The 24,013-nt window shown below is 52.1% G+C and overlaps 1 protein-coding gene across 8 annotated transcripts in view; it reads left to right on the top strand.

Moving 5' to 3' along the window:
- The window catches only part of RBM38 (RNA binding motif protein 38), a 124,625-nt gene that overhangs the window by 33,984 nt on the left and 66,628 nt on the right, over positions 1-24,013 (top strand). For 2 of the 8 annotated variants that reach the window (XM_059892681.1, XM_059892680.1), the window contains exon 4: positions 1,253-19,297. The exons of the other annotated variants lie outside the window; for them this stretch is intronic. In XM_059892681.1, the coding sequence (XP_059748664.1) occupies positions 1,253-1,316 (64 nt within the window). In that variant the 3' untranslated portion in view covers positions 1,317-19,297. Of the gene's footprint in view, positions 1-1,252; positions 19,298-24,013 lie in introns of those variants that run through there. 8 annotated transcript variants of the gene reach the window in all.

Genomic DNA, 24,013 nt, shown 5'->3' with positions numbered 1-24,013 from the left:
CCCTGGCCCATAGCCACGGCCAACCATTTGCATCACAAATGAGGCTGGGTTAGGCTGTTGGCCCTGGCTAGCCTGCCTGGTGCTGCCCTCGGTGACTTAAGGACACAAGCCATCATCCAGCTGCTGCACACGCTGCCCCCTCTCTACCCTCCCACCCCACCCGACTGCCTAGACTGCATCCCTGGCGAAGGATGCCCAGGTCCCCATCCCCAGCAGGCCTGGGATCCTGACCCACTAGCCCACCCCACCAGCTCAGAAGGACAACGATTATGACTGATAAACTCAATTTGGATCCAGGAAGGCTCTCTGAATGTCCGGAGTGGGGGGCTCAGCATATGACATTCTACCCTGTAGCTCTCACAGCAGCCCACTCTACAGAGGAGGAAAGCGAGGCTCAGAGACTGAAAGTTAGTAGGTTAGTTACCTGCCCAAGGCCACTTAGCTGACAGCTGGCAGAGCTGGGACTTGAACCCATTCATTGCGCTTCAGAAAAAACTGTACTGTGAACATGGGCCACCCCTTGAGGGTCGTCTGTGTTTGTTCACTACACAGTGAGAGCCCATAGGCACTGGATGAATAAGTTACCATCTGAGCTTCACCCTTTCTCCCCAGCATGGGAGTAGGTGGGCTAGAATCTGAGTCCGTGAGGTCGGGGCACTGCCCACGCCCATTTATGGATCTGGTATACAGCAGGTGCTTAATCAGTGTTTTGGGAGTAAATAATGGAATAAATCAACACACAGACTCTCTTTGAGCCTGGGTTGTGCCCTTCTGCTGCAGATTCCTTCCATGGAAGGCGGGGGTTGTGTCCAGCTCAGGTTCCCCAGGAAGGAGCACATGGCCTGGCCCCCAGTGGGGGTCCTAGCAAGTTCTCAGAGGTTCAGCCGTGACTTATTCTCCACAGGCCTCACCCTGGGCTGGCTGGGGTTCCCAGGCAGGGGGCCCAGTGCTGAGGGCCTGACCTGGGGAGGGATTCTAAGCAAGCCTGGGCACAGGGAGGCCCCTGACTGCCTTCCCCGCCTCTCCTTGGCTCAGTCTGGAGTTCGCTCCTGCCCCAGGGCCTTTGCTTGTGCTGCCCTCTGCCTGGCTGTCTCCCTGCAGCTCCTCCAGGGCTGCTGCATCGTCACTTCCTCAGAGAGGTCCCCGCCTAGCTGGAGCCCTCACATATCCCTCACCCTGTCTGTCTCCAGAGCTCTGCAGATGCCTCATCATTCCTTTTTGTTTTCTTGGGTTTTGCCTATGTCTCCTTTAGAACTCCAGGAGATGGTGAAGGACAAGGAAGTCTGGTGTGCTGCAGTCCATGGGGTCACAAATAGTCAGACACGACTGAGCGACTGAACACCAACGACCTTTGGAATGAAAGAGAGAGAGCTGCACACACTACATAGAGCAAAATAGAATGAAAAAGGATAAAATAGAGGGACAGGGAGAGACTGGCAGAGAGAGAGAGAGAGAGATGCAGAAATAGAAGCAAATCTGAGAGACAAAGCAACTCAGAGGCAGAGCCACAAACAGAAACTGAAAGAAAACAGGACTAGGGTCCTGCAGAGAAATGGAGACGAAGCAAGAGGGAGGGGACAATAGAAAGTGCCACGCACGGTGGACAAAAAGCAAGTGGGGGCCCAGGGCCTCCTTTCGGGGTGATGGGAAGATTCTGGAATTAGATCCTTTTGATGGTTGCACAACTGTGTATATGAAAAGCTGCAGGACTGTACGCTTTTACAAGGTTGCATTTTCTGGAACATGGAATTATATCTCATTTGAAAACATGAGATGACATGAGAGAAACCCAAATTGAAGGACAGTCTACAAAACATCTGACTGATGCTCTGCAAGTCCGGCGAGATCAGGAAGGACAAGGAAAGAATGAGGACCATACCCGAGGCTGCAGGAGAAGGAGACGAGATGAGCAAATTTCACGTGGGGTCCGGAACAGAGAAAGGACACTGGGGGAAAATCTGAATAAATTCTGTAGTTAGTTAATGGTGTTGGATCAAAGTGAATTTCTCAGTTTGGATTGTTGCACTGTTACGAAAGAGAGTAATAGAGGAAGCTGGGGGAAGGGGATGTGGGAACTGTCTTTGCACCTTTTCTCTGTCTAAAATTATTTCAAAATTAAAAAGCTAGAACAGATAAACCAAGGAGACAAAAATGACCAGAGAGCAGCCCTGGGACAGAGGAGTTGCCTGCGTTCCTGGCCTCGTAGGGACCATCGGCCAAGACCCCTTCGGGAGAAAGCCCTAGGCTGGGTGAGCCCGGTGTCTAGATGTCTAGTCCTCTGCCCATGACTGGCAAAGAGGCTGCTAATGCCCGGGGGGAGGGCTCTAGTTCCAGCCAAGTGAGGTACTTCCATGCCCGAGCTTGCAGACCCCAAGTTCTGCCAGCAGAGGAGGCTGACAATTCAGGGCGACATCCCCTGGCATTCATCTAAGTGTCTCAGCAGTGGTTGCAGCAGCCCCGGGGGCTCCCTTGCACCTGTGACCGTGCCTGTTGATGACTCTGTCCCACATTCTCACCTTGGCGTGCCCCCTATCACCCCAACAGGCAGCCCTCGGTGCCTGCCAGCTGACCCCCTCTCCCCCTCTAGGCTCTGAGCATCCTTCAGCAAGAGGGGAAAAATACCCAAGATTCAGCTTTCCTGTGAAAATAGCCAAGTGGCAGCCCCATGCTGAGGCTGGGGTCACTTCATGTCAGTCCCCGCAAAGGATGGGCATGCAGGCCTGCTTTCTGCTTCTGTGCTGGTCTCTGGGCTCCTGGAGGGACATCCCCCGACCTCCAGCCTGAGACCCCAGCCTTGGGCCAGGCATGTAGTAGGTTCTCAATTAACACTCGTGTGGCTCCCAGGCACCTTGCTCTCAGGAGCCTTAGTCAAAGGCTAGTTCTTTCCTCATTGAATGCTTTCAAGGTTTTTAAAGCAGTGACGCCTGCTTTTTAAAAATGAAAATATACAGAGAATAAGCTCCTACTAGGACTCCCCAGGATTAAACAGGACACACAGTGAGATGTGAAGATTTTATCACATTTGTCACTAATCCTTTTTATTTTGAAGAAATAAAATGTTACAGGTTACAGCTCAGTTCTGCTGTGACTCCCATGTTCCACCCACAGCCAACCTCAGTGGGAGTGGGGGCTGAAACTCCTGCCTAGGCTTTTACCTACATATTTATGCATGCGTGCTAAGTCGCTTCAGTCATGTGCGACTCCACGTGACCCCATGGACTGTGGCCTGCCAGGCTCCTCTGTCCATGCGGATTCTCCAGGCAAGATACTGGAATGGACTGCCGTGCCCTCCTCCAGGGGATCTTCCTGACCCAGGGATTGAAGCCACATCTCTTCTGTCTACCACACTGGCCAGTGGGTTCTTCCCTGCTTGCGCCACCTGGGAAGCCCCCATATTTATGGTGACAGTTAATCTGCAGTATTGCTTTGTGTGCACCATTTACATAGCTTGTATGTGAAGAGTCTCATACAGAAGGCAGCCCTCTGATTTTATGTGTTCCAGGTGAGGTCCTCTGATGACAGTCTTGGAGAGGGGTCCATCCTGGTCAGGAGCCTTTCCCCACCCTCAGCTCACTCCCATCCCCACAGCTGCCCCAGTTCACAGGCCTGTGGCCCAGGCAGCCATACAGGGCTCAGAGGGGCCCCACACCAGGCTTAACGCTCTGCTTTCTCTGTCTTGAAGTTCTTAGCAACTTTTGAACGAGGGGCCCACATTTTCATTTTGACTGGGCCCTACCGATCGTGTTGCTGTTCTGACGACATGGAACACCTGAGCCCCCATCCCATGCTGGGCTCTGGCTCAGGCCTGCCAGCAGCACGGACCAGCTCCATGCATCCTCCAAAGACTGTGAGAGACATGGTTCCCATTGACCCATTCTGCAGATGAGGACACTGAAGCTCAGTGAGCTCCTGACTCAGGAGCCCTTGCCCTGAAACGAGAGGCCCACCTCAAAAATCAAATCTGGCCAGCCCCTTTTCTTTTAAAACCAAGGTCTGGAGAGTTGAAGGCTTCTGCAACAGACTTGGCCCATGCGCTGCAGAGCCGCGTTCTGGCCTTCCCCGCCAGAGCCGCCTGGCTTGTTGGTGATGCCTGGGCCCCCGAGGCTGAATTCATTTCACCACACTTCCTCTCCCCACGGAGACTGTCTCAACTTGGGGTGAACCAACCCCAGGGTTAATCAGAGCGCCACTTCCTCTTCCCGAAGAAGACCTCTCACAACCTGCCTGCTATAATTAGCCCCTGGCCTACCCTCCCTGGCTGGGTGTGGCTGGGCCTGCGGCTGCTTCCCTTCTGGCCCTGCAGAGGGGTTTCCACGCTGCTTCTCAAGAACCCCAGGAGCCTGCAGGGCAGGGGTTGTGTATGGGGGAGGCTCAGGCTCTGAGGCCCAGGATGGGGATTCCTCTGGCTTCTGGATGGGCTCTCCCCTTCTCCCCCGACGGACCCCCTGCAGCACCCCCACCCCGGGGGATATCAGGCAATGTCTGGAGGTATCTTTGGTTGTCATCGCTGGGGAGGGGGTGCTCCTGGAATCTCAGAAGAGGCCAGGGGGCTGCCACACAGCCCTCAGTGCCTAGGCTGGTCTCACAACAGAGAATGTCTACGGGGCTGAGTCTGGGGGACAACATAGTAGTGAGTGGACGGGGGGACAGCGGAGGAGAAGAGGTGGCCGGGATCAGAGGGGTGTCCTGCAGAGTGGACAGGACAGATAATGACAAGGGCCTTGTTGAGGAGGAGCTTGATAGGGGCCCACTGAGCAGAGACTTGAGTGATGGGGAGATCTGGGGGGGATCTTTAGGGAGAGGGAGACAGGTGCAAAGGCAGGTGGGAAAGGATTTTTAATGTGTGTGAGGAAGTGAGATGAAGCCTGGGAGGAAGGCAGTGGTCACTTCCTGCAGAGTCTCACGGGCTGAGAAACAGGAGTTTCACTTTTTGTTGTTTAGTTGTTAAGTCGTGTCCAACTCTTCTGTGATCCCACTAACTGTAGCCTGCCAGGCTCCTCTGTCCATAAAATTTCCCAGGCAAGAATACTAGAGTGGGTTGCCATTCTTCTCTCCAGGGGATCTTCCTGACCTGGGATTGAGCCTGTCTCCTGCTTGGTAGGTAGATTCTTTACCACTGAGACACCTGGGAAACCCAGGAGTTTCACTGGCAGCCTCTAAAAACAAAAGTGCTGAGAGGACTGGAAGGGGAGTTCAGCTTGAATTGGAGTTTCAGCTTGAATTGGGTGCCCCCTGACCAAGTGATTTTGGAAAAATTACTCTTTGGGGCTCCAGTTCCCTCTCTGTCACCCTGGGGACAGTGCTACGATCCAGTCCTCCCAGGGGCCTCCTGTGTAGTGAGGGGCTGGGATCAGGACTCAGGTGGGGAGGTGACTTAACATTCTGTTCTGAGTGTTTAAGAGTGACCCACAAGAGCTATAAACTCGAGTCCCAAGTGTGGGTGACCTCCAAGACCCAGGCAAAGGTCCAACCAGCTCAGGCATCATTGCAAAGTGGACAAGTGTCCACAGGACTGTTGGAGAGCCCTCTTTAACAGCGACCCCATGTGGTAGTAAGAGGCCATGGCAGCAGTGAAGTTTAGGGGAAACAGGCCCCACCCCTACCTGTGGGTTGAAGATGACCTAGGGATCCTTGGACCATTCAAGGTGTGGGAGGACCCAAAAAGGAGATTCCGGGTATCTTGCTTACACAGCACCTGGGAGTTTGAGTGATTAAGGAACAAAGAGAGAAAATCATTGCAGTATCATAACTTGGCTGAATTCATTCTGATGTCATTAGTTTGGAAGGAAAGTTTCCTGATATTCAGGGGCTCTAGGAGAGTTAGGGGTGAGAAGCAGGTGGTCAATGGGGCAGGAATGGAGCCTGTTAGGTTTCTGGCTTGTTGCTCCGAGAATGCAATTAGTTCCTCTGGCCCTTCCTTGCTTCCTCCCAGCCAGGGTGCCTGCAACCCCATCCCAGAGAAGTATTTCCTCAGCTGGGAAAACTCCCGTGAAGTGAAGGCAGGAGATGGGGGTGGGTCGGGGCAGAGGCTCTCACCACGTTTCCATGCTACAACCCTTTCCCATCTCCCTTCCTGCTCAGAAGGTGCTTTCCATGTGGACCCATCAAAGGATGTCACAGAGGCCACTCAAGAAACACTGCTACCTGGAAGAATGCACAGCCTTGTAGGCAAAGAAAGAAATGCAAACAAAAGCCTTGCTACATGCTGATTCAATTAGGAAACAATTACGAAATGATAAAGCCCAGTGCTGGCAGGGATGTGGGGAAAGTGACACATCAGCTTTGCTATAAACAGATTCAGAGTTTTAAGATCAGTCTGTCTTCCTGAAATAAGCACGGAGAAACTGCATATACCCTCTGACCCAGCATTTTGGCTTTTGGCAAAATGTGGCCTTATTTAAAAGTGGAAAATAGAAAAAAACAAAAGCCAAAACCCCCAGATGCCCTGTGCTAGTTTCGGGAGAGTACTCAACTACTTGAAATGCTGAACATGTATTACCTCTTTAACCTTACAGCCGCTCTGCGAGGGGCAGAGCAGTTATTTCTGAGGCTTCTTTTCAGAGATGAGGACCTAGAGGGCCCTGGAGTCCGGCCCTCCCTCCATGGTCAATCAGATGGTGAGCAGCAGAGCTGAGGTTTGAACCCAAGCTGCCACACAGGAAACCTGGGGGTTCCTACTGCACATTATTGCTCTGTATCATGAAGGCAGAATTGTCCGCCAAAGAGGCAGTGACCTGATGCAGCTGCTGCTCTGTGTGTGTGCCCGCACGCACTGTCACCAGGATGCTACCAAAAGACAAAGGAGCTTCTTTCTGCTTCCTCTTGATGGTAAATGTGCGCCTGCTACCCAGCAGGCGTGCCCTGGCCTGTGGTTCTGGAATGTAGGTGAGCTGCCACCCCAGAGACCTGCCGTTGGTGGCCGGTGTTGGTGGGCCAGGCCCAGCCCACAGACCTGGCTGGTACACACGCTCTGTTTTTGTCCAAGGAATCAAGCCAACACTCTTCATACTGCCTCGATGGGAGCTGAGCGGTTGAACCGATGCCCAGAACCCTTGTATTTCCCTCGGAAGCGGAAATGCTGGTGGCCTCGTGGTGGGAAGGACAGTGACAGCTCTAGGCGCCTGTGGCTTCAAGGAGGATGTGACTGTTTGAAGTTGCTCTTGGCACAAGGCAGAGCTTGGATTCTCTGCCTCCCAGGAGGGGACACATCCCCATGGCCTGTCCGAGACTAGTGTGAGTGCTGACATACTGGGGACTCTCAGGGAGCAGTGGCTCCTGTTCTTGAGGTCCCCCATCTCCATCTCTAGAGAGCAGAGTTGGCCCACATGAATTTGTTGAAAATGTGGGGCCTAGGCTGCCATGGCTGAGGGGTGCTTGGTGTGTGGTAGGCGTGGGGCACAGGGGCAAAGGCCATCCCTTTTCAATGATTTTTCTGTTCCTTGGTTCAGCCTGGTGCTCGCGTATCTTGATGGCTGGTCATTCTCTGCTTGTCCCTCTTCTGAGCTAAGAGAGACCAAGCCCCAGGCTGAAAGCCATGGATAGGCAACATGATTTGCTTTCACCATGCTCACTTTCAGAGTTATCCTCTATTAGTGGCAAGTTTTCATGCTGGTTTTCCATTTACTTTTGATGATAGAGATTTTCCTTTTAAAATAAACTTACTTAAAAAAAAAGATGCTGTTGTTTAGTGGCTCAGCCATATCTGACTCTCTCTGACTCCATGGACTGTAGTGCGCCAGGTTCCTCTGTCCATGAGATTTTCCAGGCAAGATTACTGGAGTGGGTTGCCATAAGCTTACTTAAGTGAAAAAAAAAAGCAAAACAGGCTAGTCATTCTAAATAAAAATATGAAGCCAGTGATAGATGAGGTGGAGATGGTCAGACAGAGAGGTGGCCCCTGAGCTAGGGGCCCTCATTGGTCCCCAGTGAGATCATCCTGGATTGTGTGGGTCTTGCCCGCCCCTCCCCTTGGGTCTAGGTGACCAGTTCTTGAGTCTCTGGGAACTTTGGCCTCCTCGTCCCTTCCTCCTCTCTCTTTCTTCTTTTTCATTTTTCCCAAACTTTTTATTTTGTATTGGAGTATAGCCAATGAACAGTGCTGGGATAGTCTCAGGTGGACAGAAAAGGGACTCAGCCATACATATATGTGTATCCATTCTCCCTCAAACTCCCCTCCCATCCAGGCTGCCCCATAACATTGAGAAGAGTTCTCTGTGCTGTACAATAGATTCTTGTTGCTTATCCATTTTAAATATAGCTGTGTGTTCATGTCTGTCTCAAACTCCCTAACTATTCCTCCCGCCATTCTTCCCCGCTGGGAACCAAAAATTCATTCTCTAAGTCTTCCCTCCTCTCTCTTCTTACCTCCTCTCCCTCCTGCCAAGACAAGGTCAGGAAGCATCTTTAGGTCCAGTGCAGATGCCTGCTGTTGCCATGTTGGTTTGAGGGTTTCCTTATGGGGAAGGTGGCTGGGTTGCCCTGGCTGTGGGCTCTTGTTTTCCCAACTCTTCCTCTCCTACTTCATTAGGCCAATGCATCAGTTCTTAGCTGGCCGGTTCATTAGAGAGGTTTTCCAGGATGAAGTGCAGCTTAGGAGAGAAAGCGTCACATTTAATAATGACAAAAATGCATGGTCACTGAGTGGTTGCTGCAGACTGGGTTTTGTGCTAAGAGCTCCTGTGGCATTAACTCATTCACTCCTCCCCTTAATCCTGAGGTCACCTTTGATTCCCACACCCTCTTACTCCCCATCCCTTGTACCCTGTTGACTCTTTTTTTTAATTAATTTTTATTGGAGTATGGTTGCTTTATAATATTGTTAGCTTCTTCTGCACAGCAAAGTGAATCAGTATGTATATGAATATGCATATTCATATATCCCCTCTTTTTTTCGATTTACTTCACATTTATGTCACCACAGAGTGCTAGGTAAGGTTCCCTGAGCTATATATTAGGTTCTCATTAGTCATCTATTTTATACATAGTATCAGTGGGGCTTCCCTGGTGGCTCAGACAGTAAAGACTCTGACTGCAATGCAGGAGACCCAGGTTCAATTCCTGGGTTGGGAAGATCCCCTGGAGAAGGGAATGGCAACCCACTCCAGCATTCTTGCCTGGAGAATTTCATGGACAGAGGAGCCTGGTGGGCTATAGTCCACGGGGTCGCAAAGAGTCGGACCTGACTGAGCAACTAGAACACACATTAATAGTGTATGTATGTCCATCTCAATCTCCCAGTTCACTCTCCTCTCCCCCCTTGGCGTCCATAGATTTGTTCTCTGTGTCTGTGTCTCTATTCCTGCTTTGCAAGTAAGATCATTTATACCACTTTTCTAGATTCCACATAGATACGTTAATATACAATATTTGTTTTTCAAAAGCTGTTGACTCTTGAGAGTATCTCCAGAATGTCACCATCTCCCCACCTCGGCCTGTTCCTGTGCTGGGCCAAGCGCCATCACATTTTGCCTGGATTATTGCCTCCTCCTGATTGTCCACAGATCCTTAAAGAAAATTGTGTGATTCTGTCCTCACTCTGCTTGAACCACTCCAGCGGTTCCTCATCCCTGCACAACCAGAGTTCTGCTACCTCACCTTCAGCATCTCTTCTCCAGCCTCGCTCAGCTGCAGCCACTGCAGCCCTGAGCCTGCCTCAGGGCCTTTGCACTGGCTGCTCCTTCAGCCCCAGATGCCTTTCCCCCAGGATCTGCCCAATATTTGCACCGCCTGCTCCTTCCCTTCATTCAGGTTCTGCTCAAGTGCCACGGCCCTGAACAGCCCACCTAGCCCCCTCATCAAAGGGAGCCCCACCTTCACTCTATTCCCATCCCTGACATAGATGTATTTATATGTCCACAATTGTGTGTCCCCACACCCAGAATATAAACTCTAGGCAGGGGTTTTTGTTTGTTTTGTTCTCTGTTGTATCGTCAACATCTAGGATAGGGCCTGGCCCAGGGTAGAGGCCTAATACAAATTTCCTGGTATCAATGACCAGCCCTAGGAGGTGGGGACCCTTGTTATCCCTACTTTGTAGGTGGAAAACGGGCCCAGAGAGATGCAACCACTTGCCCAGGGTCACAGGATCAACAGGAAGGGGCTCCCCAGACCCCTTGCACTCCACCCCTTTGGTGTGCTGCCTACCTGCATCAGGTGAGGGCTCTGAAACAGACAGTTCACATCTGTGCTTTACTGTTACTAGCTCTGTGACCTGGGGTGGCTGTTTCACCCTCTCTGGGTTTTGTTCCTTGTCTACACAGAGTTAGCACACTTCCTTCCAAGGCTGCTCTAAGCCTTCCAGGAGGTGATAATTGGCACAGCTCTTAACACAGGGCCTGGCATCCAGCAGACCTCTGGCTATTGTCACTCTCCCATTTTACAGGAGAGGCAACTGAGGCCCACAAAATTCTTGAGGTCACAGAGTCTCTAGGGTCAAAGGCAGGCCTTGTGTGACCCTGAGTCTTTGCCTCGGGGATAAGCCCTTCCCACTCGGCCAGGCCTGCTCCTGATCCACTCTCCTGGTGGGCAGCCCCACCCTCACTTTGTTCTGCTGTGGCTGGCTGGCTGGCTGGGAGCCAGTTGGCTGCATTGCCCTGGTGCTGGGAGGAGGCTAAGGCAGCCATACACAGGTTGCTATTTGCTTTCCTCTCCACAGAGCTTCCTGGCCTGGACAGAGGTGGGCGTGGGGCCAGGTGTGCGGGTGGGGAGGATTTTTGGATCACTCCTCTCTCTCTGAGCTCCTGGTGGTGCCTAAAGGCCAGGGCTGAGCCACCTGCAGGGTGAATGACCGAGTGTACAGGTCTGCCCAGAACAGATGGGCTTCCCAGGGGGCTCAGTGGTAAAGAATCTGCCTGCCAATGCAGGAGACGTAGGTTTATCCCTGGGTCAGGAAGATCCCCTGGAGAAGGAAATGGCAATCCACTCCAGTATTCTTGCCTGGAGAATCCCATGGACAGAGGAGCCTGGTGGGCTATATAGTCTATGGGGTTCCAAAGAGCTGGACATGACTGAGCAACTGGTCATGCGTGCATGCCCAGGACAGAGGGGTTTCTGGGAAGCTGGACTTTCAGTGTTAAAACTGGGAAAGTCCTGGTGACTTACCCTGTGTGGTGGGGTGGTGGGCTGGATAGCAGAGGGGAACCAAACCAGGTCAGTCCCCCCACCCCCAAGCACACTGCTCTGTCCCCCTCAAGCCCTGCTGCCTGAGGGGGTCTGTACTGGGCCTGGCTTTGACATCAGGCAGAGTTCATTGAAGAATCCCTGTCTATCCCGTAATGATTACTTGATATGAGCCTGTCATTTCAACTCTTGGCTCCTCAATTGCCTCGTTTCTAAAACGGTAATAAGATTTTGGTCTCCTCACGGGCATGCACAGGAATCAAATGAGAAAACAGACATATAGCATTTAGCAGAGCCCAAATATATGATTCCCTTCATGGATCGTAGCTTCCCTGGTGGCTCAGACAGTAAAGAATCTGCCTGCAATGCGGGAAACCCAGGTTCAGTCCCTGGGTTGGGAAGATCCCCTGGAGAAGGAAATGGTAACCCACTCCAGTATTCTTTCCTGGAGAATTACGTGGACAGAGGAGCCTGGTGAGCTACAGGACATGGGGTCACAAAGAGTCAGACACAACTGAGCACCTAACACTTTCACTTTCACTTTCATTATGGATCACTGCCTTGTCGTGGCGAAGGGGCTTGCATTCTAAAATCACTGTGGACGGTGACTGCAGCCGTGAAATTACAAGATGCTTGCTTCTTGGAAGGAAAGCTATGACAAACCTAGACAGTGTATTAAAAAGCAAAGACATCACTTTGCCGACAAAGGTCCATTCAGTCAAAGCTATATTTTTTCCAATAGTCATGTATGGATGTGAGAGTTGGAGCATAAAGAAAGCTGAGTGCCAAAGAATTGATGCTTTTGAACTGTGGTGCTGGAGAAGACTCTTGAGAGTCCCTTAGACAGCAAGGAGATCAAACCAGTCCATCCTAAAGGAAATCAACCCTGAATACTCATTGGAAGCACTGATGCTGAAGCTGAAGCTCCAATACTTTAGCCACCTAACGTGAATAGCTGACTCATTGGAAGAGACCCTGATGCTGGGAAAGACTGAAGGCAGAAGGAGTAGGGGGCAGCAGAGGCTGAGATGGTTAGATAGCATCACTGACTTAATGGACATGAACTTGTGCAAACTCAGAGAGATAGTGAAGAAAAGGGAAGCCTGGCATGCTGCAGTCCATGGAGTCGCAAAGAGTCACACACGACTTAGTGACCGAGCAACAATGAAACATCTGATACAGCAGAGCACGTCTGATTATGTTGTCAGATGTCTGCTTAACAGCCAGCTTCCCATCATTCTTAGAATACAACCCAACCCCAGGGTCCTTGATCTGCCCTGAGCCGTCTGGCTGCATCTTCTGCTCTAAGTCCGCTCGTTCGGCTCTGTCAGCCTGGTCTCCTGCTGGCCTAGACCTGACCCGCCTCTACCGGCCTCAGGGCTTTTCCATGCGCTGCTTCCTTTGCCTGAAGAAACCAGCCCCCCTCTTCCCCCGGGACTGGCTTCTTCTCATCTTTGGCCCTTGATTTAAAAGTCATATGAACAGACAGACCTTCCCTTTCTACCTAATTTGAAGGGATGTTTATCTCCTTGGGAACAGAATGTTTCTTAGATGGGTCACCACTGCCGCCTCAGGCCCTACAATGACGCCTGGCCCACAGCAGAGCTCAGGATGTGTTCGTCAAGAGGATGGATGAATGAACATTGGCCTGCGAAGGTCCCCAGCGGGTTGGAGAAAGAGCCCAGGGTCTTAACTGTCTTTGAGCCTTGGTTTCTTCATCTGTCAGCAGGGGTATAGGGGCGGCCAGCTCCTTGGGTTTGCGAGGCATGGATGGGCTGACAGAGATGCACCAGTCTGTCCACTGAGGCTGCACGTCGTGGGACTCGGAGATGGGCAGCCCTGCCCACGGGGGCCCCATCTGCTCCTCCACTGCACCTTTCTCCCTGTGTCCACGGCGGCACCTCTGCACACACTACACATGGGTTGGGAAAACGAGACCCAGAAGGGGTCGCTCCTGTTTGGTTCCCCTGAGCTGGACAGCTCTGAGCCAGCCACCTCCTCCTGAACATGAACATGGTTGCCTGGCCTGGCCTCCCTCCTGCCAGGACCGGGCAGGCAGCTGACGCGTCACATGCCCTTGGCCCCCAGGGGCGGGCTCCCCGTGGAGACTCCAGCATACTGTCAGAGCTGTCAAACAATGTCCCTGCCAGGTTTTCATAAGAATCCGAAGCATCACTGCCCGATGCCAAACACCCTCTTAAGACAATACCTCCGGGGCCCAGGGGCCCATCCCAAGCGCGCCGCCTCTCCTCGGCCATATATAGGCAAAAGCTGGGGAATCCCTGTCCCATGGCTGGACGGGGATCCGAGGGAGGCGGCCCCAGCCTTGGCGTGACCCCCGGGATCTCGCACCTCCAACTCTGCCAGCCTCTGGCCCAGGGGCCGGGTGAGGAGGCCAGGTGGGCGGACCTGGGCTGCCAGGCCAGCGGGCATGGGGCCAGCTCAGAGACTCCTGTGTCCCATCAGCTCGCAGCCCGAGTGGCTGGCAGCACAGGCTCTTCTTACCAAATAAGGCCTGGGCCGTGGGGCCTGGACAGGCTCAAGCTCCGGCAGAGTGGCGGGCGGCTGCAGGCCTGCCGGGTCACCTCTTCCTCCTGCATGTGGAGCCAACTGGCCCCACAGAGCCTTGTCCCCAAGGTTCAGGAGTGCCCCCCACCACCAAGAAGCCCTGGAGGACTGTTCAGCATCCCTGGGAGAGGAGCCTCTATTTAGGGCCATAGGAATGTTCGCCTTGGAACATTCAGAAAGTTCCATTTAGAATCTGAGGTGCGTCAAGATGTAGAAAGGTCCCTGGAACTCCTGCTGTGGCCCCAGGGAGCCCTGAACTCGGCCAAAGGGATGACCCTGCCTGCCCCACCTCCAGTGCACACGCCCACATCTGCTCCTACACCCTCAGGGTGTCCTGGTGTTGCGTGTTATCTGTAGGTAATCAGCAGCTGTAGTCACTCCAGCAGCTCCTTCCCACTGCCTGGTCTGTGGTGTCAAAGGGTAAGGCTGGCCGAGGGGCTAGGGGAGGGGGACAGGGGCTTCAGAGAAAACTGAGGGCCCCTGGGCACTGACCTGTCCCCACCTGTGCCTGTGGTGACAAGAGGGGTGAGCACTGGCTAAACTGGGAGAACCCCCCTCCATGAACTAGGCTGAGCAGCCTTGGGGGGAGCACCCTGAAGGTGGGGGTGGGAGGGGCAAGTCTGCTGTGAGCTGGGGTTGGGGGCTTGTTGTGTCTCAGGAGTCACTGTCCGGCATGGAGTCCCCTAGTCTGCCTGCCGTTGTTCCAGTCAGCAGCTTCACTTCTTGTAGTCTCAGTTTTGCCATCCTTAAAATGGGTATAATGCAAATGCTACCACATGAGTGACTGTGGGAATTCAGGTGTGTGGAGGGCTCTGCATAGAGTTGTCTGGGGATTTAGTGGGATCCTGGGTGAGGGAGGAGATCTTGCCTTTCCTGGGGGTAGGGGCAGACATGGGCCTGCTCCCGATGGCCCCCCTCCCCGAGTTTTTCACTGCTTTCTCAGTGGCCTAGGGGAGTTGGAGTGGCATTTTGAGGTCTCCTGAGCCCCTTCCAGAGCAGAAAACATGTGGCTGGGGGTGACACTGATGTTCATGTGTGAACATGTATGAGTGTGTGTGAATGTGGGGGGCCCCATTGGACTCCCATGAACACAGCTGTGTGATTGTGAATGTATGCAGGCAAGTGGGCACTTGGAGCCCTGGTGTGGGCACGGGGATGTGGTTTGTGCTGATTTCCATTTCTGAAGCCTTTCATGAGATCTGGGAATCTCCAGGTGACGGAGATCCCCAGCTGGACCCTCAAAGCCCCTCTCCCAGGATGGGCTATGGAATTAGGGACCCAGTGCAAAAAAAAAAAAAATGTGCAACTCTTTGTTTGAAAAGTATCAAGACTTTCAAGATGGCAACAGCATAGCATTAAACCAAGTGTGGGGCCTTTCTGAACACTGATCCCCATGTATGTGAATGCCCTGGTCCTGTCCCCTCACTCTCCCTGGAAGTATGAGCATGTTTGACCCCAGCTGGACTGTGGTCTCTCCAGCCCAGCAGCAGTGGTGGTGATGGGATCAGCTGGAAGGGTCTTTAAAGTCTGTAAAAGTGACCCCCACTCCCGGGGCTCCCAGTCATGGAAACAGCCAGGAGCCCAGGTCAGGACGTAGAGCCCATGATAAACACGGTCTCCCAACTCTTCTACTGAAGGCCAAGGGAGCTTTGTTCCCCTGAACCAGAGGCCAGCAAGTTTGTGCAGCTACTGCTGTAGTCAGCCTGGCAGGATGCTGCGGGTGAGGCTGTCTGTGACAGGGACACCCCTCAGGTGGCTGGGATGGGCTCTGCTGCATGGGCCCCTGGGGTAGAGAAGGTGAGCTCTGGAGGTGAAGGCCAGGATGTGGGGATGGAGGTGGGAGAGCCCCCTGAGACCCCCAGAGCCCCTCAGCATGAAAACCAAAGGCTGCCATCTGGGGGCTCCTGCAAGGGGCTTGGGGCTTCCCTGACAGCTGCCGCTGGACACTGGCCCTAAGGTGACACTCTGCTGGCACAGTGTGTTTCCTCTCCTCTCTGGAAAGTTCTTTGTGATCTCCAGAAACCACCAGATGGTGCTTGAACGTGCCCACTGGGAACCTCAGGATTCTGCCCAGAACCTTCCAGGTCTCCTCCTGCTGAGCTCTGAGGTCCCTTGGGCTGGGGACTGGGTTGGGCTTGTTCACTGGGGTGTCCTGGAGCCTGGCACAACCTTCCAGTGTGAGGGGAGGAGAGAGGCTCCTTTGCAGCCCATGCCATCAGCACCAGGAGTGGGTGTTGGTCAGAACCCTCCTCTGAGGTTGGGGTTCCACCTCACCACCAGTATGATAGCTAGTCCTTTGACATTTTATTTTAATGGAAAGCCTGATGATTCACGTTCATTGGCTTATTTTCTGATGTAGGAGGTCTTTTCTCCAAAGGCCTGAGGGGTCTGCCAACGGCTTACGTCTTTCTCGCAAAAACCACACACCTAAACCATCGTCTGCTTTTTGCAGTTTTTCCTTCTTTAAAGTGAAGAGAGAAGGCATATGTTCTCGGAGACAACCAACCCAGAGACCTTCTGGGCAGGCTTCGATGCTCTAAAGTAAACTTGTCTCTTCAATTAATCAACAAAGATTTATTTGGCATGGACTGCATGTCTGAGCCAGCCACTAGAGGCTGAGACGCCAGAGGAAAAATTGAGCTGAGGGAGGTTCTGCCCGAGTGCAGGAGGTGGGTTTTCTGTTTTATAAATGCAGAAACAGGCTCAGAGAGGTTGTGTGAGTTACCTAAGACAACACAGCATGTGCATGGAAGGCCTGCAAGGAAGCTGAGTGCAGAAGTCGGCTAGAGGCCGTGGTAAATGGTATCATTTGGTGATGAAAACTCACGCTTTGGTGCCAGTGGAGTGGATTCACGTTCTGCTTCTGGGGACCTTGGACTGTACCTTTCCCCTCTAAGCCTGGGTTCCCTCAAACTCTGAGGGCTGCACTCTGCTACATGCTGGCTGACCTTTGGGAGCCTGTTTCTCACCTGTAAGACAGGGCAATAACAGTACCACATCAGCCAAGCAGCAGATATTTATTGAGCACCTACTATGTGCCACTCACCAATCTAGGTGTGGAGGCAACCGTGAACCAAGCGGCCCCTGTGAGTTACTGTGACAGTTGACGGGGAATGTGGGCCTCATGTCTGGCCCTGGTTCCCTCTTCAAGCCAGAGGTGGGGCGCATCTGGGCAACAGGCTGCCCTGAGGGTGGAATTTGGCCCAGCAGGCCCCCAGCTTCGAGATTCCATCATCTGTCTTCAGCCTGCCAGGGGCCAGGCCAGGAGCCCCAGGGGGAGCAGGGAGAGGACTAGGGGTGGGGGGAGGGGAGAAGGACTGGGGAAGAGGGGTTGTTACCGTTGTCACAGTCCTCTGGGGTAGCAGCCAGCTGTCAGGCACCTGCTGATGGGCTCATCTGTCAGCTCTTCACTGAACTGTCCTGTGGACCTTCAGGGCCACCTGGTGAAGCAGGGACTCCATCTGACAGATGAAGAAACTGAGACTCAGGGAGTGAAGTCACTTGCTTATGATCACACAGCCTGTGGGGGTGGAGGCTAGGTAATGTCTGTCCACAGCCCGATCTTTGAATTATTAGTTGATGAAAGAAGAGAGATGGGGGGAGGAGAGGAGAGAGAAAGACTTGACAAGGGTAAGATGATGCCCCACTTTGGGGGACTTTCTGGACCAACCCCCCCCCCACCCCCGGTTTCCTCTGCACCCGTGCCTCTCTGGGAAGTTCAGCTCACCCATCTCTCAGGTGATCTCTGGGCCTGGACGCATGGCAGCTGTTATTCTTCTCTGAAGATGGTGTCCCAACCTTGGGCCTGAATTTTCCTCCCTCAGCCAAGACCTGGCATCTCTGGAAGCCTGGGGAGGCTATTTTAAACCTCACAGCTGGTTTTCATCGAGGCTGCTGATATGTGTGTGTAGAAACCTTGGGTTCGTTGTGCCAACATAGAACGAACTTTGCAGATGAGCGAGGATGGTGCTGATCAGAGTGGAGGCTTGGGGGGTGTGTGACGCTGAGGCCTAAGCTCTGTCCCTACCTGGACACTGGGAAGAGGAAGGTCAGCCTCGGGGTCTCCGTGTGACCCTGAGCATGTCACTTCCCATCTCTGAGCCCCAGTCTCCCATCTATGATGATGGGGATAAATAACCAGGACTTGTCAAGCACTCCCAGCATGCTCTCATCCAACAGATCGAGAAGCAAGGCTCAGAGAGGGGCTGCGGGCTGCTCAGGTCACCCAGGGGTGACCAGAAGACTGGACTGAATCCAGCTCTGGTCTGACTGTAGGGCCCAGGCTGTCTGCTCTGTCACCGCAGGCTCCTAGGCCCTCTTCACCCTCAAACAAAGAAATGCTCTTACAGTCCCATTTCACAGAGGAGGAAACTGAGGCTCAGTGAGTGTGGTGATATCCCCAGGGGTCTGCCCTCTAGTCACTTGCACAAGGTTTCCTCCTGCCTAGGGGCCCTCATACCTTCTGTTCCCTCTGTCTCCCCTTTCCTCTCAAGAGCTGCTTCTTCAGGAAGCCTTCTCCCACCCTCAGGCTAGACTCCGCCCCCAGACTAGACTCCACCCCAGACTAGACTCCGCCCTCCTTTTGGGCACTGACCCACTGGCTTTTCTACTTGCTGCTGTACCCAATCCTCACAAATGGAGTGGATGTAAACAACAGCCTTTATGAGCTGAGTGTGCATGGGTCATAAGTGCAGGGGGCTCTACTTGCTTGTGGTTTTGGGGTCTCTCAAGGTGGTGGTTGGCTACACTCCTTCCTAGAGATCTGGGAAGCACCTGTTTCCTGCTTATTTGGTTTGTTGGCGGAATTCAGAGCCTTGGCTGGTGGCCCCTGCCTCCAGCAAGCTCAAGGCCAAGTCTTTCTCAGTCTGCCATCTCTCTGACTCTCTCCAGTTTTCTTCCACTTTTTTTTTTTTTTTTTGAGATGTCATTGCCATGTAACATTATATATATGTTATCTTCGGTTCTGAAGGATCTTTGTGATTACATTGGACCTGGATCATCCCGGATAATTGCTTCATCTCAAGGTCAGCTGTTTAGATACATAAATAATGGGGATGTAACGTATAGCATGGGGACAATAGTTCATAATACCAGATTGCATATTTAAAAGTTGCTAAGAGGGACTTCCCCAGAGGTCCAGTGGCTAAAAGTCCACGCTCCCAATGCAGTGTGCCCAGATTCAATCCCTGGTCATGGAGCTAGATCCCACACACAGCAACTAAGTTCACAGGCCACAACTAGAGATCCCTGGTTCGATCCCTGAGCTGGGAAGATCCCATGTGCCCTGGAGCAGCTAAGCCCCTGTGCCACAACTAAGACCCAGTGAAGCCAAATAAATAAACATAAGTTCCTGAGAGTAGATTAACTTGAAGTCCTCACCAGCAGAAAAAAAGAAAAATATTTTGTAACCATGTATGGGGATGGATGTTAGCTATTGTGGTGATCATTTCTCAGTGTACACAATTATTGAATCCTTATGTTGTACACCTGAAACAAATATAATGTTGTATGTCTATTGTACCTCAATAAAAATAATTAATAAAAATGTAACAAAGATTTTCTCAATATAACCTGAAATTTAAATAAAATGAGTAGAAATTAAAAAAAAAAACTTTACCTTGTTCACTTAAAAGTGGGTTGTTCTAATTTGTCTAGATGTTTTCATTCATCTTCTGATTTCTCATGTATTTCTTAATCCTGTTTCCTGCCTAAGTGATTCACAACTTTAAGACCTTCCAATCTATGCGTATGAAATTGTCACATATTTCAACTGTACCTAACGTTTAAAATTAAGAAAAAAAAATCTAGTGTCGCATGTTAAGCATAAAAATGACAGCTGTTTAGTAACCTCAGTTCTCTCTGCAGCCTTTACTCCTCTTTGTCATATAACCTAACATATTCATAGAGTCTGGAGACTGCGGCTTGGACATCTTTGCGGGACCATTATTTTGCCTCCTGCATTACCTGACTCGTCTTTTCTATCACACGTGTTTATCAAATCCGTCATTATATATTCATTTTTGAGATTCTTTGTTTTCTGTCTCCCTCTCCAGGCCACTAGAGGGTTGGAGGGAATCTGGAGTACAAATTCCCTGAACAAACAGCAGGGCCAGGGTTTGAACCATGTTGTTATATATCAACAAAGAGTGTTCAATGCTCAGTTTCTCCCCCGCCTCCAAAAGGGTTCTGTGTCCAGTTGCACAGGTTGTGGACTGCACAACTCTAAGGCTCAGCTTACATCTAAGACTCTGTGATCCTTGCAGTTGGGTAGGGTCCAGCCTTTTTTTCCATGGGCCATGGCTCTGCTCCTGAACCTGGAGCTGTGTTCTCAACCCTGTCTGCCTTTGGAGTCATCCAAAGGGCTTTTAAAATCCTGGTGTTCAGGCCATGCCCCAGACCAGTTGCTTTGAAATCTCTGCAGTGGACTCTGGCATCTGCATTTTCCAGGTAACTCTGAAATCAGGCTGAGACGGCCTCCTTCTGGCAGGTCAGAGAGAGAGTTATGTAACACAGAGGGAGGGATGCCCACTTAGCTAACTTCACATAAGTGAGGCTCAGCAGCTGCCTTCCCCTCCCATGGCCCCATTTCCTCACTCTGTGCGGCTGTGGCCTGGCTCTTGTGTCTCTTGCGGCCAATTAGCAGGCCTGCACAGGACACATGCCCTCATGGACTCAGGGCTGATTTCGAATCTGCCAACATCTGGCTGTCGGTGGACATGGGCTGCTCTTGTCTATCAGCCCTGCTCCACCAAGGGTGGTGAAGTGTCTCTTGGGTGACCAGCGGGCTGCAGAGAGGGGCAGGAGGCTCAAGGGTCGGGTGGAGGGAGAGTAGTTTCCTCAAGGAGCCTGTGAGGGTGTCTCTTGCTTGGGTGTCATGTGAAAGTTACTGGATGTTAAGTTTCACTTATCGACCCTGAATATTCATTAGAAGGACTGATGCTGAAGCTGAAGCTCCAATACTTTGGCCACCTAATGCAAAGAGCTGACTCATTGGAGACTACCCTGATGCTGGGAAAGACTGAAGGCAGGAGGAGAAGGGGACGACAGAGGATGAAATGGTTAGACAGTATCACTGACTCAGTGGACATGAATCTGAGCAAACTCCAAGAGACAGTGGAGGATGGGGGAGCCTGACATATTGCAGTCCATGGGGTCACAAAGAATTGGACACGACTTAGTGACTGAACAGGGACAACAAGTTTCACTTCACTTAGCAGCTGTCAATTTGCTAGCATGTTGAAAGTGAAAGTGTTTGTGTCTCAGTGTGCCCGACTCTGCAACTCCATGGACTGTAGCCCACCAGCTCCTCTGTCCATGAATTTCTCCAGGCAAGAATACTGGAGTGGGTAGCCATTCCCTTCACCAGAGGAGTTTCCCAACGCGGGGATCGAACCTGGGTCTCCCGCACTGTGGGCAGATTCTTTACCATCTGAGCCAGCAGGGGCATCCAGTCAGTTAGCATGCTGGCATGCTAGTCGGGGGCACTGAGCACAGCTTGTGAGTCTGGGTGGCTCACTTCTAGGGGCACGTGACGAAATGCACTGGCTGACGGGGTGAGATGGGGCATCGAGGGCTATTCGGGTAATGCTCTGTCAACACCCTGTTTCCAGAACACTTCTGCTCTACTGGGCACCTTGGCACTCAGTGGGAGGGAGGAAGGAGAGGGCAGCCTGGGGAAGCCCAGGGTGGGAGTCAGTAAGAGATGGGATTGTGGCTGGCACATCTCACCATGTGCTAGGAGTGCTCACGGCTCCCTCTTGGTCCCAGTGTGAATCTGGGACCTCTTGGTCGTGCCCTACCACTGGAGGTGTGGTCCCTGCTGGGACCCCAGCCCAGAGGTGGGCTTGGCAGTTCTTTGCTTTCTCCAGGGTCACCCACAGCTTCACAGCCCTGGGCCCGGTGGCCCTCTGCCCTTGGCATGCACCTCTTTGCCCTCCCCAAAGGCTTGCGTTTCTTTCTCCTGTTGGTTGCGGGCCCAGGCATTTCTGTTTCCTGCTCACTGAAGTTGGCAGTGGGGGTGGGAAGACTTGGGATCTGCTCAGGGCACGAAGAGGGAGGACCATGGCTTCTCTCTGGGAAACCCCCAAGCTAAGACATCAAGTGCTGAACTGACATCCTCAACTGCTCACACAGCCCCTCCACCCACAGCCCTGGGGTGTCACTATGCTAAGGGTCTGCTGTATCTCCTCCTCTGGTCTCATGGCCCAGATGGAGCCAGTCAGACACTGCAGCTTGCACCAAGAAAGTTGGGGGGGTGATTCTTGATGGAAACCACCCTTCTTGGTAGTGCTGCAAATACATTTCCATTATAATACTTGTTAAAGTGAACTGGGCCCCTTTTAGGGACAAATGAGTTGGGTACAACTGGGTACAAATGAGTTCATCTAATCCTCAAAAAGTCTTGGGAGCCAGTTAAACTCTTGTATCCATTTTTTTAAAAGATTTTTTTTTAATGGGCCATTTTCAAAGTCTTTATTAAATCTGCTACAACATTGTTTCTGTCTCATGTTTTGGTTTTTGGCCACGAAGCATGTGGTATCCTAGCTCCCCAACCAGGGATCAGACCTGTACCCCCTGCATTTGAAGGTGAAGTCTTAGCCACTGGAGCACCAGGGAAGTTCCTCTTGTACCCATTTTGTAGATAAGAAGACCAAGGCATGGAGAGCTCAGTTGACAGGGCCACAGGCTCCTGAGGAGCAGGGCCAGTGTGGGGATGCAGCCTGAGCACCCAGGCTCTGGGAAGAAGTTTGCTGACCCTGAGTATGCACGCGCCTTGGGAAGATATTCTCGGCCCAGCCAGCCGCAGAGATCATGGGGAGCACTTCAGCTGCTCTAGAGGAACCGGAACTTTGGAAACCACATGCTTATCTGCTCCCCGCAAGAGCTACAACTGGTCAGGGCTTCTGAGCAGCTGAAATTGGCTGGTTCTTCATTCAATTGCTTGTTCATTCATTCACTCACTGGTTCATTCAACCAGTGTTGATAGAAGCCTTCTCATTTGCAAAGTTTTTAGCCCAGGGCAGCAACGGCAGCCAGTCACAGTCAGGCCATGCCCCGCCTCCCCTCCCCACCCACCGCCTCCCCCAGAGTTCCATATCCACAGGGAGATGGGTAAAGAATCAGCAGGCTTGTGGTGTCCATGCTGTGGCAGGTAGAAGGGCTAGAAGGCCATTAAAGTGGGTAAGAGACTGGAGGCTGATGGGATGGGGTGGGGGTGGGGGTTCTGCCTACAGCAGGGGTCAGGAGGACCTATGAGGTGGGGACCTTTGAGGCCTGAACAAAGAGAAGATGAGCCAGGCGGAGGAGAGGTCTGTTCATCTTCAAAACTGTGTAAAAAAGAGCCATAAACTTAGTGGCTGAATAAGCACTCAGGGTGCCTATGGGTCAGAAGTTGGTAGCTAGCTCTCTGCTCAGAGTCTGACAAAGCTGCAGCCGTGGAGTGGGCTGAGCTGGGTTCTCATTGGGAGGCTTACCCACCGAAAGTCTATCTTCAGAATTGGTGCTTTTGAATTGTGGTGCTGGAGAAGACTCTCAAGAGTCTCTTGGACTGCAAGGAGATCAAACCAGTCAATCCTAAAGAAAATCAACACTGAATATTCATTGGAAGGACTGATGCTAAAGCTGAAGCACCAGTACTTTGGCCATGTGATACGAAGAGCCGACACATTGGAAAAGACCCTGGTACTGAGAAAGAGGGAAGGAGGAGAAGGGGGTGACAGAGGATGAGATGGTTGGATGGCATCACCGACTCAATGGACATGAGTCAGAGTAAACTCCAGGAGATAGTGAAGGACAGAGAAGCCTGGCATCCTGCAGTCCATGGGATTGCAGAGAGTCAGACACAGCTGAGCGACTGAGCAATAAGCTACCTCAAGTTGTCAAAGACTCAGAACTAAGATGCCTTTGTCCTGTAGCTGTTGGCTGGAAACTACTCTCAGCTTCTTCAGGCTACTTGAAGACCCTTACCATGTGACCCTCTCTCTCAGTCCTCACGGTTTCAAACTCTGATTTCAGGAGGGCCTTGTCTCTTTTAATACCTCACCTGATTAAACCAGGCCCATCCCAGGTAATCTCCCCTTGGAGAAACTCCAAGTCAACTGATTAGTGACTTCTTCTTAGGACTGATATTCCATCTTCTTCACAGTCCTGCCCAAATTCAAGGGAAAGATATTATGCCAGGTGTCTGCACCAGAAGACAGGGTTCTGCCTCCCACGAGGATTGGAGGCTCTCTGTGCTACATGAGGGGGACAAGAGCACTCTTGGGAAGAACTCCTGGTCAAATTGCCTTAGAAAGAAAAGTCAGTGAGAGGCACAGGCTCCATTCCA

The sequence above is a fragment of the Bos taurus genome, chromosome 13 (genome assembly GCF_002263795.3).
Source record: "Bos taurus isolate L1 Dominette 01449 registration number 42190680 breed Hereford chromosome 13, ARS-UCD2.0, whole genome shotgun sequence".
NCBI lineage: Eukaryota > Metazoa > Chordata > Mammalia > Artiodactyla > Bovidae > Bos > Bos taurus.
Note: the sequence above shows the minus strand (reverse complement) of the source record. Positions and strands in the feature narration are given on the sequence as shown.